Source organism: Micropterus salmoides, unplaced genomic scaffold, assembly GCF_014851395.1.
Source record: "Micropterus salmoides isolate LMB-PRFRI ecotype aquatic unplaced genomic scaffold, ASM1485139v1 Ms_hic_scaffold_12, whole genome shotgun sequence".
Taxonomy (NCBI): Eukaryota; Metazoa; Chordata; class Actinopteri; order Centrarchiformes; family Centrarchidae; genus Micropterus; species Micropterus salmoides.
In genome coordinates, this window is record NW_024040263.1 from 20,038,292 (window position 1) to 20,050,321 (window position 12,030).

Here is a 12,030-nt window from a genome sequence, read left to right on the forward strand (position 1 = left end):
CTAATTGTACCATGTCGGTTATTCTGTTTTTTAAAATCCTGTTCCCCACTGTGTGTGTTCATCATGGTATTCATGTACTTTCCCCTTAAAAACATGATACCGCATGTGTAGTCACTTGACTACGCCCTGTCCAGTCCTGCTCAGCTTCCAGACCGGAGTCTGAGGGGAGAGGTCAGCCAACGCTAACCGCCTTCACTTTCCAGCAGTTGGGCAACAACAGACCGACTTTTATTAAGGGACACACTCTGACCTAAACTGTATATTTACTGCCAGATTAACAACTTACTCGCTCCCTTTGATCGTCACTTTCTGCAGCTTGCTTTCTCACATTCACTCGCCCTCTCGCTCACTACACACACACACACACACACACATAGCACTGCCCTTAAAGACATGGTTTGAATTACGGGGGGATTGGAGAGGTCTGACCCCCCTAGTTAGTTAAGGCTTGGACCCCCCAAAAAGAGGCAAAACCAACTGTTCAGGGGGGTCTTTCTTACCTGTATTTGTAAATATTACAATATATTTCCCGTACTCATGCCTTATATTATAAATATAATTTCAGACACCCCTAAAATGGACCGTACCATTTCCCAACATTGACAACATCTTGTCTGTCTGCAGCACTCGCATCCAAGCGTCAAACTTCCGGTCTCCGTGCTGACGGCAATACGGAAGACCGAAAACCTGCAATTCATCGAGTGGCCACTTGAGGCTGGCTCCAAAACGGAGTCAATCCCCATTGACCCCCATGTTAAAAAGCCCAACTTTACAGCAGAATCAAACATGTTTACAGCCTGGTTCAAAAGATGGTTTTAGTATATATTGCAAATTTTTTTTAAAATCACCTGTTAAAATTATATTAAGCCTTAAAGTTCTGTTAGGGGTGTGGCTGCTTTGATTGACAGGCCCCTGTCACTGCTAGCACTCGGTCTGCTGTCTGTTAGCCTTAGGTTCAGCCTGTTGGAGCTGTTTGGACATTTCTACATGCAAATACCGGATGAATAATGGCAGGCTGTGCGGTTTATTGGAGAGAGTGTTCCAGTTGGTGAGTGAAATTCCTGTAATTTATTTATGTATATTATTATATACAATATTTAACAGGTATCGCTGTCGTTATGTAGCTTGTTAGCTTAGCTCGTTATGCACCTCCAATTATAACTTTACTTTACTGTTTAAAAACGATAACGTTACACTGTTCTTTGTGGGGTTCATCAGTGGGGATGATTGATTCGAGGTACATATAAAAAGACGTTTAGAGTCATCAATAAGTTATTACACTCAGTAGATGTAGCATTCCTTGAGATTCAGCAAACAATCTGAGGTGATAACTGTGTTTGATCAGCAATGTATCTGATCTTCCACCTGAGCTTAAGAGGTGGATGCATTATTCGGCAGAACAGATGTAGGCTAACTTACCTGCAGAGATTTGCATCCACCTTTTTTACCAGCATATAATGAGCGTTATGCTCGCAGACAGGTAGCTGGGCTGTAACTAGGGCGAAATTAGGTGCGTGAGAGCCGCCTCTGAGTTTGTTAGGTGGATTGGAATTTGCCAAAAAAGGTAGCACAGTTCAATAACATATAAAATAAGATCCTTATAATAAACGTTCAATAAGTGTCCAGCAGCAAACAGTATATTGCACATATTAGTAAACAGTTTATTTCACATTGCCACCCCTAATTACTTTCACGTGCCAGAGAGGTTATCATGCTGAGGCGATCTCAGAGTTCAGTAGCTTTATGGCAGTTGGGAAGAAGCTGCTTAACTGTCTACCTATTGTTGTCTTTACAGGTGCCAGGCGAGCTGATTGCAGAACCCTCCAGATGTGATTTGCTGTGCCCAGCTCTATAGGAGATAACAGCTCCAGCTTCCAGCGAGGCTCTTCAGCTCCTACTTTGCGCAGCCTTTTCTTTTTACTCACAACACCTGAACACTACTGATGTGAAATTATGACACTGGGTTCTTATCAACAGATTCTATCATTATACTAACTCTTACACACAAAACACAATATTTCAAGTCATACAAAACTACTTTTACATTTTTAACCTTTTAGTATTGATGTTTTCATGAATGCAAGACAAGAGTTTAATTTGCTAAACTATTGCTTGTGTATTATGAATACTTTGTTATAAAATTTATCAGACTAATTATACATATAATAAAATCACATTTTTCATTTATCATCAGTTTCCTATGTTAATTGTAAATAGTGTGATCTAAACTCAACAATATATTCTAGTTAACAGCTGTTAATTATAATATTAACATGTATGTATAGCTTTTATATACATTTTGCATTTGTTAGAAAGTAAAAAATGAAAGGTTGATGTCATATACTGTTTTATTTTGACATTTATTTAAGAGACAAATGTGACTGAGAAGTCACTTTGTTGTGAAAAACAATAACTTATAAGGCCTGTACGAGGTGTCATTTATTACGACGTCTGAGAAGGTCTTGTGTGGTTTACATTGTATAGACTCACCTATTTACTACATGTGCATTCATTCAGCTGTGAGACCTCAGTTTGCAAGGTCACAATAAATACCACCTAGTGGGATTCATAATTACTCTGTGCAGGTCATTCTTTGTTTCAGCACCTACCCACAGGATGGTTTGGATGTGCCCACATTCTTCTGTTTAAACTAGACTTATATCAGAGCAAGGCACTCCTTATTTATCTTAAAGTATAAGGTAGAAAGTAAAAATTCTCCTGTACGCACAGAAATACACTGCATAATTACTTTTCAACGTATACTAGATTGATGTCCTTAAGCAAGAGTTCAGCTTTAATGTTTCATGTTTTATCTGTAGTAAACAATTAGCTTTTCAGTAAGCAGTAAAGACTGCTAATATATATAGAATTTATTACAATGTGAACCATAAACCACATCTTTTTTTAAATGGCCCAAATATGGACAATATTTAAAACTCAAAGTAAACAGAAGGAGAGAAGGCCTTTCCACATCAGTCCACGCTAACAGCACAATGACGAGGCTTCCCAGTGGCCTGTACTACGAAGGGAGTTCAGCCTACTCAGAGTTAACTTGGGGTTATCAGGCAAACTCAGGGTTGACAAACTCTGGTTGGTGTTAACTTAATCAGTGGTGCACGTTCGCATTAAAATGAAGTTAATTGGTTAACTTCAGGTTCAGGAGCAGGGCCACGCCTAAAACCACACCTCTAATCAGCTGACAAGTATATCTACACCCGAGCTATTGAACCAGCCTCCTCTGTCTCTGTTTGCTCGATGCAATCATGGACCCAGAACTCAAAATCTACTCACCCGAGTCAGATGACGGCCTGTATGTTCCAAACTGGTTACGTCCCAGTTACACCACAGCAGTCAGACATCAGCCAAGCGTCTCGGGGGAGCCGCTTGCGATCCGAGGTGAGCATACCACGGCGTCACCAGGATCCTCTCTTCACTGAAGAAATATCCTCGACTCCCCGCAGCTCTCAGGCCTCATCCCATCAGCCAGCAAGACCAGGAATTCGAGGTCGCTGCAGGCACGGACGCTGGAGTTGGCAGCAAACCTCTCCTCGGCAGCAGCTGTCCCCCCGTTCAAACGGTGGCTACTCTACACAGCGCAGCGCGCCATCCTCCGCAACACGGCCGTCTTCTCTTCCACAAACCGAGCCCGACATTTGAGATTGGACCGTTGCTCGCCTTCAACGGTTCCTAAGAGGGATAGAAGAAGAAGAAGAAGAAGAAGATGATATACTTTATTTAATCCCATGCACTGTCAGCGCCCCGCCACCACATTCACGCCCTTCTTCCTCCCGCAACGGCTCAGCGTTTATTCGCCTGTCATCAGCTGCACCCCCTCCTCCCATCATCCCCAGGCCAGTAGACATACGTTCCTTCATTGACGTTCCCATACCAAAGGGAATCGACAAATGGGGGAGGCCAATCCTTTATCAGAGAGGCAGGATGGCATGCAACAATTATAATCACCTCGGCTCATCCGTGTCCAACTGCTGACTCCTGCACATCTGCTCCTTTTGCGGAGGAGCTCACACCAGAAGCATAATCCGACCACACCTGCAGAATGACTAGCACAGCACCTTGGCACACCAGTCAAGGTAAACAGCCTCACCACCGCTTTACAAAATCACCCAGATAGACTGTCGTTAACTTTCTCATAAATGGCTTCTCACACAGTTTCCATCCAGGTATAGAAGTCCTACCAGACTCTATGCACGCCTGCCACAACCTCCAATCCGCTCTCACAGAATCCCACGTAGTCGACTCTTTACTAGCTAAAGAAGTAAAAGAGGGTTTCATGATAGGCCCATTTGACAAGCCTCCTTTTTCAGTGTTCCAAATCAGTCCCTTAGGCGTAGCCACTCGGTAAAGTATTCTGTAAAAAAGAGGTTAATAATAGACCTACACGGCTCACTCATCCCAAGCATCAACAGCATTATCCTCAGCCCAGATTTCTCCATGCAATATGCAACCATTGATCATGCCATCACCCTCGCTTGGCTTTCCAAAGCATTCAAAGTCCCATCCACCCATATTTCTGACATTTTTTCAGCGTTCGCTGGAAAGGAGCCTATTACTTTTCCTTGCGCCTCGCCTTCGGCTGCAGAAGCAGTCCCAAGATCTTTGACTCTCTGTCTGAAGCCCTGTGCTGGATCTTGACCAATAATTACAGACTTCCTTACATACTCCACATCCTCGACAATTTTGTTGTCACTCCACCATCCTCACCTCCTTGCGCAGGGCTTAATACTCTCATCAAAGCTTTTCACAAACTAGGCATCCATCTCTCCAAAGAGAAAACCTCAGGGCCTAGCACTTCTTCTTAGGGATCACCCTGGACTCAACATCCTTCCAGGCATCGCTGCCCGCAGAGAAAATACAGCGCATCTCTCTGCTCCTCTCAAACTATCAGTCAGATGCACCAAACGCCAGCTACTAGCCCTCCTCGGCCATCTCAATTATGCCATTCGCATAATTCCACAAGCAAAATCCTTCTTGTCCAATCTCTTAATCAAAGCCGCAGCCGCAGCCCTTCTCTCCACGATAGAGTCGTACTGGACGAGGCATGCAAAATGGAAATGCACCTGTGGCAACATTTCCTGGCTTCTTGGAACGGCATTTCCTTCTTCAATAAAGATTTCATCATCCAGCACGAGGACATTCAGCTGTACACCGATGCAGCTCATTCCGTAGGTTTCGGTGGCTACTACGAGGGGAGATGGTTCGCGTCCACTTGGCCCTCAGAATTCAGATATTTAAACACCAAATCCGGCTCTCCTTCATCGGCGCTCCACGAACTGTATCCCATCGCCATCGCCGCCATTCTTTGGGAGCACAAATGGTCAAGGAGGTCCATACTTATTCACTCTGACAACACAGCAGTAGTAGAAATCTTAAACAAAGGTTGATCCCACTCTCCGGTCATCGCACAGTTCCTTCGTAGACTTACACTAATATCTGCCCAACATCAGTTCATCCTCAGGGCACCTCACATTCCCAGCCACCAAAACTGCATCGCCAATTCATTTTCTCATTTCTCTTTCCAGAAATTCAGACACTTGGCTCCAGAATCTGACATTTATCCCACACCCGTGCCACCGTTTTCAGCCACAACGTTCAATTAACTCCTCAGCTGAGAAACCTCTCTTACACCTCACAAGAAGCCATCATCTACAGCCTCGCCCCTAGCACTCTCTCAGCCTACTTGACTGGCTGGAATTGCTTTAAGGCATTTCACTCTACATATCTGCTGCTATTTCCCTCTCTTGACATCATGTCCTTTTGCAATTTCATCACCTACGCGCATTCCATCCAAAACATCCGCTCCTCTACAATCCAGACCTACTTAGCAGGCATCAATTTCTACTTCAGAATAGTCACCAGCTTACCATGTCCGTCTACCTCTCATTCCCACGTCGCCATGTTAATCAAAGGCTTGAGGAAACAAGAACCCACTCTCGCCGCTAGACGCTTACCTCACTTCAGACCTCCTCAGTCACTGTAAAACAGATCAGCTAGGAGTTTCCTTCCCCATCTACATCTTCTGCCTCAGCTCCTACCTCAGCCCCTACGAGTCACTATCCGAATACATCCGCTCCAGGTACGCCGCTGAGGCATCACCACAACACCCACTTTTCCTCACCGAAACAGGAAAAATAGCCAATCGATTCTGGTTCCATAAACACCTGAACAGAATCCTCTGCATTTCAGGCATATCACCCAAACATTATTCAAGCCATTCATTCCACATCAGCGCCGCTTCCACAGCGGCCAGATCAGGCTTCTCTGAACAAACCATTAAGGTCCTCGGCCGTTGGTCATCCCAGGCCTACTGTTCTTACATTCACAACAATCTCAACGATCTCCATCAAGCCCACACACGGCTCAATATAATCCGACTCTTTTTGGGGGTCAATAAATCACACGGTCGAAACCTCTACCGAGACAGAAACCCCACTCTGAGTCTCAGCTGCCCCCTCATCACACAGCCTCCCAGATAGCATCCTTTCTCCACCACCATTCCCCTCTACATCCATTTATCTATCTGTACAATCAGAACACATGATTGTTGTGGCGTGGTCCTTGCTTGTGAAACGGGTGTGTTTGGCCTTGCAGGCAGAGTTTTTTCACAACGGCGCATGCTCTGTATTTCTCCAGATGAATGTAAAGACAAGTTAACAGCTAAATCTAATATCGTGGCAGATGACAAAGCCAGGGAGGCTTGTTGGCATCGCATTGAGTAAATTTGTAGCCTAATTATCTTCATAGTGTTCTGATTGTAGTTCAGATCTCTATTATGTATTTTTTGGGCTCTTCTTTTATGTGTAAAATGATTAAGATGTAGAGGTGCAACTGCACATAAGGTCCATTGTAATAGAAAAAAAGTAGCCAGCGGAGAGGGGTAATAATCCAAGACCGAATTTAATTTCCAAGATTAATCTACAAGTAAAGAACTTGAATATTCTCTGACATTATAGTCCCAGATTTATGAGAGAAATTTCACTGTGCAAGGCTGCAACATCATACACACACCTCTGCTGTGTATTATGCACACATTGGAAATTTATATTAAACTTTGCAATCTGATTTAGCAGTGAGGAAATAGCCTACTGAGTTTAGCCCACAATCACTATCACGCGCCTTAGAGACTTTGCCTTGGTTTGGGTGTATTCAGACGAAAACACCGGAGTGATTTTTTATGACATTAATTTCAGGGAATTTCCGATTTGTCCTTCTTGTAAATTTCACACTTTAATCTAGGATTTTTTTTTCTCGCTTTTTTCACCCTGGCTCCTTATTTTTTGGACATGTAAAATAGTCTATCTAAATATGTGAAAACACTTACGAGAATTAAATTATAGACTACAGATGGGCTACATCTCAGCTCAGTGGGGTCGTTTGCCAGGATCGTCATTGCCGCTGGTTCAGTAGTGTTCCTGGATGTTGTAAAAAAAGAAGTCTGATTGCATTAGGGCCTGTGTCCACCAAAGCGTTTTTTTCTGACGGCAGCGTCTTTTTTTAATTCATTGCAATGGGAGCGCCTCATTTTTACAAGCTGGTAAATACGGCAGCAGTGTGAGGAGACGCAGAGCGTCTCCTCTGCGCTGGGCCCGGAGCACTGAGTATTTTTTTCTGGAACAAGTACTCTACTCTGTGTTGACATTTTTACATCCAGTAAAGTTAGGCAGAACTACTTGCAACAAATGTATCATAGCAACCAAAGTAGGCAGAAAAACTGCTGCGCCTCAAAAACGCCAGCTAGCGCTTCCTGCCGGGCATTTTCAGAAGAGCAGCTGGCGTTTTCAGCTGGCAAAAAACGGGCCCTTAGCTAATAGCAAAATACTTTACTTGATGTTTTATTATTATGTGAACTCCACATGGGTTACATATAGCACTGCAGTGATGGGGGGAAATAAGCTTATGATAACTAAAGGTGGCCATATGAATCCGAAAAGTAGCTCTGTGAGGACCAAGTGAAACACTTAATTTTGTGAGAGAAGAAGGGAATTGTCCCCTAATATATTTGCCAATACCCCATGTTGTTTACAACTGAAAAATGCACAAACTGTCCAGTAATCATGCCCTTTGCCTGCATCACTAAATATCTTTCTTTAAATGAATTTTTGTTAAAGCTCTGAAGGCATCAAGGTTTATTATGAATATAATCCACAATTTTACAAAATGAAAATACAAATGTTTGCATGAAAAACAATTCTTGTGACTGTGCAGTGATTAAGATAGATGTACAGCACGTGATTACTATAGTTTAAAAAATTTAACCAAAGAAAATTATTTAATTTATCTTTTGAAATGCATACAATGCAAATATGTAGTAAGTTGTGGGATTTATTGTAAATTTTTGCTAGTTTACAAAACAAGGCTAAATGTTTTCAGTTCCCTTTGCCAGTTAAAGAAGAAGCACACACGCTCATAAATAGCAGCTTTGCAGTTCACTGTGAGCACCTGCACTTCCCAAGATATAGATGACTCTGTTCTGAAAGAGGTGGATGCAAAGATACAGAACCAATCAAAGTAGAAGACTGGTGCCATAAGTGCATCATTTTAGATGTCTGCATGTAATCTTCATTGAGAGAGCCTCATTCAATTCAATTCAAATTAGCTTTATTCGCATGAATGTGTAACAACAATATTGCCAAAGCATCATACAAACTACATAAGAACAATCAACCCCATACATTTCATTAAACAAGTAATTAAAGCGTATTAAAATAAAACAGTAAGCACGTGTGTGTGTTGAAAAAAAAAAATTTAAAATAAATAAATAAAACAGTAAGTGTGTGTGTGTGTGTTAAAAAATTAAAATATATAAAAAATAAAATAAATAAATAAAACAGTAAGCATGTGTCAAAAAGAAATATATAAAAATAAAAATAAATTAATTAATTGATTAAATAATAATAATAATAATAATAATAAATCAGTATAAACTGTAAAAACAAAACAATTACTAAAATATCAAGCAATCAAAATAATAATAATTTGAAAATGTGTACAATTATTTATCTCATTCTTTCTCTGTTTTTGTTTATTTAATTTTTTTTTACAATATTCTGCCTTGTTCCAGACATTTGAAAATGTTTCCTAACATGTGTCTTCCTGTTTATGTTTGCACTAGACTCAATCAGTTTAATTGCAGCCAATTAAGGATGTCCTCAACAGCATCTTCAACCATTCACACTGAGATGCTCAATTTGGCAATGACGTGTTTGTTTTAAACAAACTCATTCTTGATAGACTTAAAGTATCATAATGGAGGTTTTGTGAGTTTTACCCATTTAAAGACAACGTCTAAGAGCAGAAATTACACATTTGTAATCCATCACAGCGAATGCTTTAAGGTCATATTATGCTCACTTTCAGGTTCAAATTTGTTTTTTGAACGCTTCCTTATTATTATTTAATTAAACAGTTAATGCTTTGAGTCTTTGGAGACTGCAGTCTTTGTTTACATAAATTCAGGGCTGCCCCTGGTGTCCTGGATTTTGTCACACTAGGCGTGACGGAGTATCCCTTTGATGAGGTAATGAAACACAGAGCAAGGTCAGTTGCCACGGTTACATGTATGTGGGGGGGCAGTTTAGGGTTTCCTGCCCCCCCTTTAAGGGGAATTCTGATAGGCTGTTCAGGCAAATGCTAATTACTGGTTAAGGTCCCTTTTTTCAGTTTAACAGTCAGGCACCGAGTTATCAGGCTGTGGAATCAAAGGTGCCAGTTTTACGATCAACTGCCCAGGAATAGCACTTAGGGAAAACAACCTTTCCACCCCCTTTCTTTTGTTGGAGTCTCTTCAGCCGTCTGTTGAAAGCTGATCTCAACCCCTCCTCCTTCTCTCAGGGACAGGGGAATAGTTTTGAGTAGTTCAAATTTATTTAATATAAAATGCACAAATCCACACTGTTGTTCACTACATTGTTCACAGTAATTAATAATATGTTCCTGGAGGACTGCATAAAACATGAGCAATGATCAAACAAACCTGAGCAAATTATAGATTGAAGAGAATGTCATTTAATTAATTCAGTTTTGACAAGAGAATTAGAAAATTTAAAGATGACGGATTGGCTTTCCCCACCAGTTGGACAAAAACCACTGGATCCTCATGGGTACGCAGCCTTGCAGTTCAGATTGCTCTTACATCCTGCACTTTCCACTACATAGACAATTTTACAGTCATCCAGACCTTGAATTTTACTCTTACCTTTAATTGTCTTAGTTATCTTGAACATCTCATAGGGGGGGATGAGCACTTCTTTCTCTTCAGGAATAGATGAATAGTTTTTCAAAAAAGCACCTAAACATGTCTTAATTTTAAAGCAGGTAATGTAACCGAACTGTTTTAAGTCTGTTCTGTAAGAGCTGGAGGTAAAGGACCCAAACCGAATTATTTGGTTGACTTTGCCAGAGAACTTATCTCTGGTTCTTCTGTAAGTAGTGTGACAGTGGAAATTTCTGTTCAAGATCTGTATGGCAGATGTCAGCAGGAAATGTAAAGAGTGGAATTGGAATGAGGAGCTATTATATTTGCTCCTTTGTGTCCGGACTGCAACATTAAACTCCTTGTACACTCCTTGTACACGTGTGTAAACACAGATTGCTTGCATGTGATCTTTGGTTAGAGCCTTATCCTCTTTCTCTCTCTTTTTTAGGTTCTCTTCGCTGCAATTTTTTTCCTTCTTCCAGGCTTCTCCAAATGGTGCCATGTTCCTTTCTTTCTCAAAGTATGCCTTCTTGACTTTTTGTGCAGCTTCTTCATTGCAGCCAAAGTACATGTCATCAACTGAATCTTCAACCATGCTCAACGGAGTGGACTTGCTCCATGGCATGTCCTGGCTGACATCTTGTAGTATTAAGTTGTAACGGATCTAAAAGGTAAACAAATAAAAGATGATGTGAAAGGTCATTAAACAGACACTGTACTTTATTATTGTGAGTGTAAAAACCTGGCCTTGAGAGCAGGTATTTCATTGCAGTTGTCATGTACCCAAGAAATACTGCAGCTTAAAATATTTAAGCTAACACTTGTTGCTAACAATGTCACTGCAATTAACACTAGAACAAAAGGTATAGAGGAGCTATCACAACAGATTAACCACTTTAATTTCATTTATGCTTATGCGCCTGATCTCTAAATTAAGAGAATGTGTTCCAAAACTGTTTTTGATGTGGTGTTTTCCCCCCAAAAGTATGTTGAGCAGGTTTTTCAATATTTGTGACATATTGGGAGTGTCCACTGATTTTTTACATGCTCTGCTCACCGTCATGGAGTCTACAGGCAGCATCCAGCAAAGGAGCAAACACAGTGGAGCAAAGACCATCATGTTTCCCTTCATCCCTGAAATGCACAAAATATGCACAAAACAAGTCAACAAAAATAAACACGGTGTATTAGGAACACAGATAAATAAAACACTGGCATGGTAAATACCAAGAGGTTTTGTATCAAAAGTGAATTTGAAAGCTCAACTCACCAGTCTTGAGGATAAGAAGTTGTTTCGCAATAAGTGAATCCCTCAGATCCCTCAGCATGTGTTCAGGACTCAAGGTTTTTAAGGTGGATTGCAGTTTCAAAACATGAGTGTTCTTGGTAATGAGTGTGTGTATGCATGTAACATAAAAAATCTTTTCAACAATTAATCATTGTCAAAAGTGTAGGACTCATCTATGTGAAGATAGCTACGGGAAGTATCTTAAACCACACTGCTTCACACATTCGCAGTCTCTCTGTCTCTCTGTCTCTCTGTCTCTCTCTCTCTCTCTTTCACTCTAACCACACTGAGGATGTTCTTCCTTCTGTAGCCCCCTTTGCAGTCACAAAAGACAGTAATGAACATGTCAGCAACCTAATCTTATAACTTCTTCAGAAATTCTTCTTTAAAGCCATGTTGTGTATTTGTGGATTCACTTTCTTTGAAGCTGACTGAGAGAATAAACTGCAAAGGTTCAATATCAGATAATTGCTGCGAGTGAAATTTCTTAAATTCTTGTTGGTGGAATTTCACCATGTCATGTTTTTTT

General features: G+C 41.0%; 1 protein-coding gene across 1 annotated transcript; it reads right to left on the bottom strand.

The window, feature by feature from the left end:
* Window positions 1-9,010: 9,010 nt before the first annotated feature.
* Window positions 9,011-11,729, bottom strand: LOC119899359 (T-cell ecto-ADP-ribosyltransferase 1-like). The gene is made up of 3 exons (XM_038713893.1): window positions 11,484-11,729; window positions 11,271-11,347; window positions 9,011-10,877 (listed from the first exon to the last, which is right to left on the bottom strand). Exons 1-3 carry the CDS (start codon window positions 11,539-11,541, stop codon window positions 10,113-10,115), a joined length of 900 nt encoding a protein of 299 aa, XP_038569821.1. The 5' UTR covers window positions 11,542-11,729; the 3' UTR covers window positions 9,011-10,112.
* Window positions 11,730-12,030: the final 301 nt, after the last annotated feature.

What these genes read in the sequence shown, in the direction of transcription:
- LOC119899359 (XM_038713893.1), bottom strand. Translation starts at nt 11,541, where the DNA reads ATGCTGAGGGATCTGAGGGATTCACTTATTGCGAAACAACTTCTTATC. An exon ending in ACTTCTTATCCTCAAGACTG is followed by an intron (nt 11,348 to 11,483) that starts GTGAGTTGAGCT and finishes TGTGCATTTCAG; the next exon opens with GGATGAAGGGAAACATGATG. An exon ending in TGCCTGTAGACTCCATGACG is followed by an intron (nt 10,878 to 11,270) that starts GTGAGCAGAGCA and finishes TTTACCTTTTAG; the next exon opens with ATCCGTTACAACTTAATACT.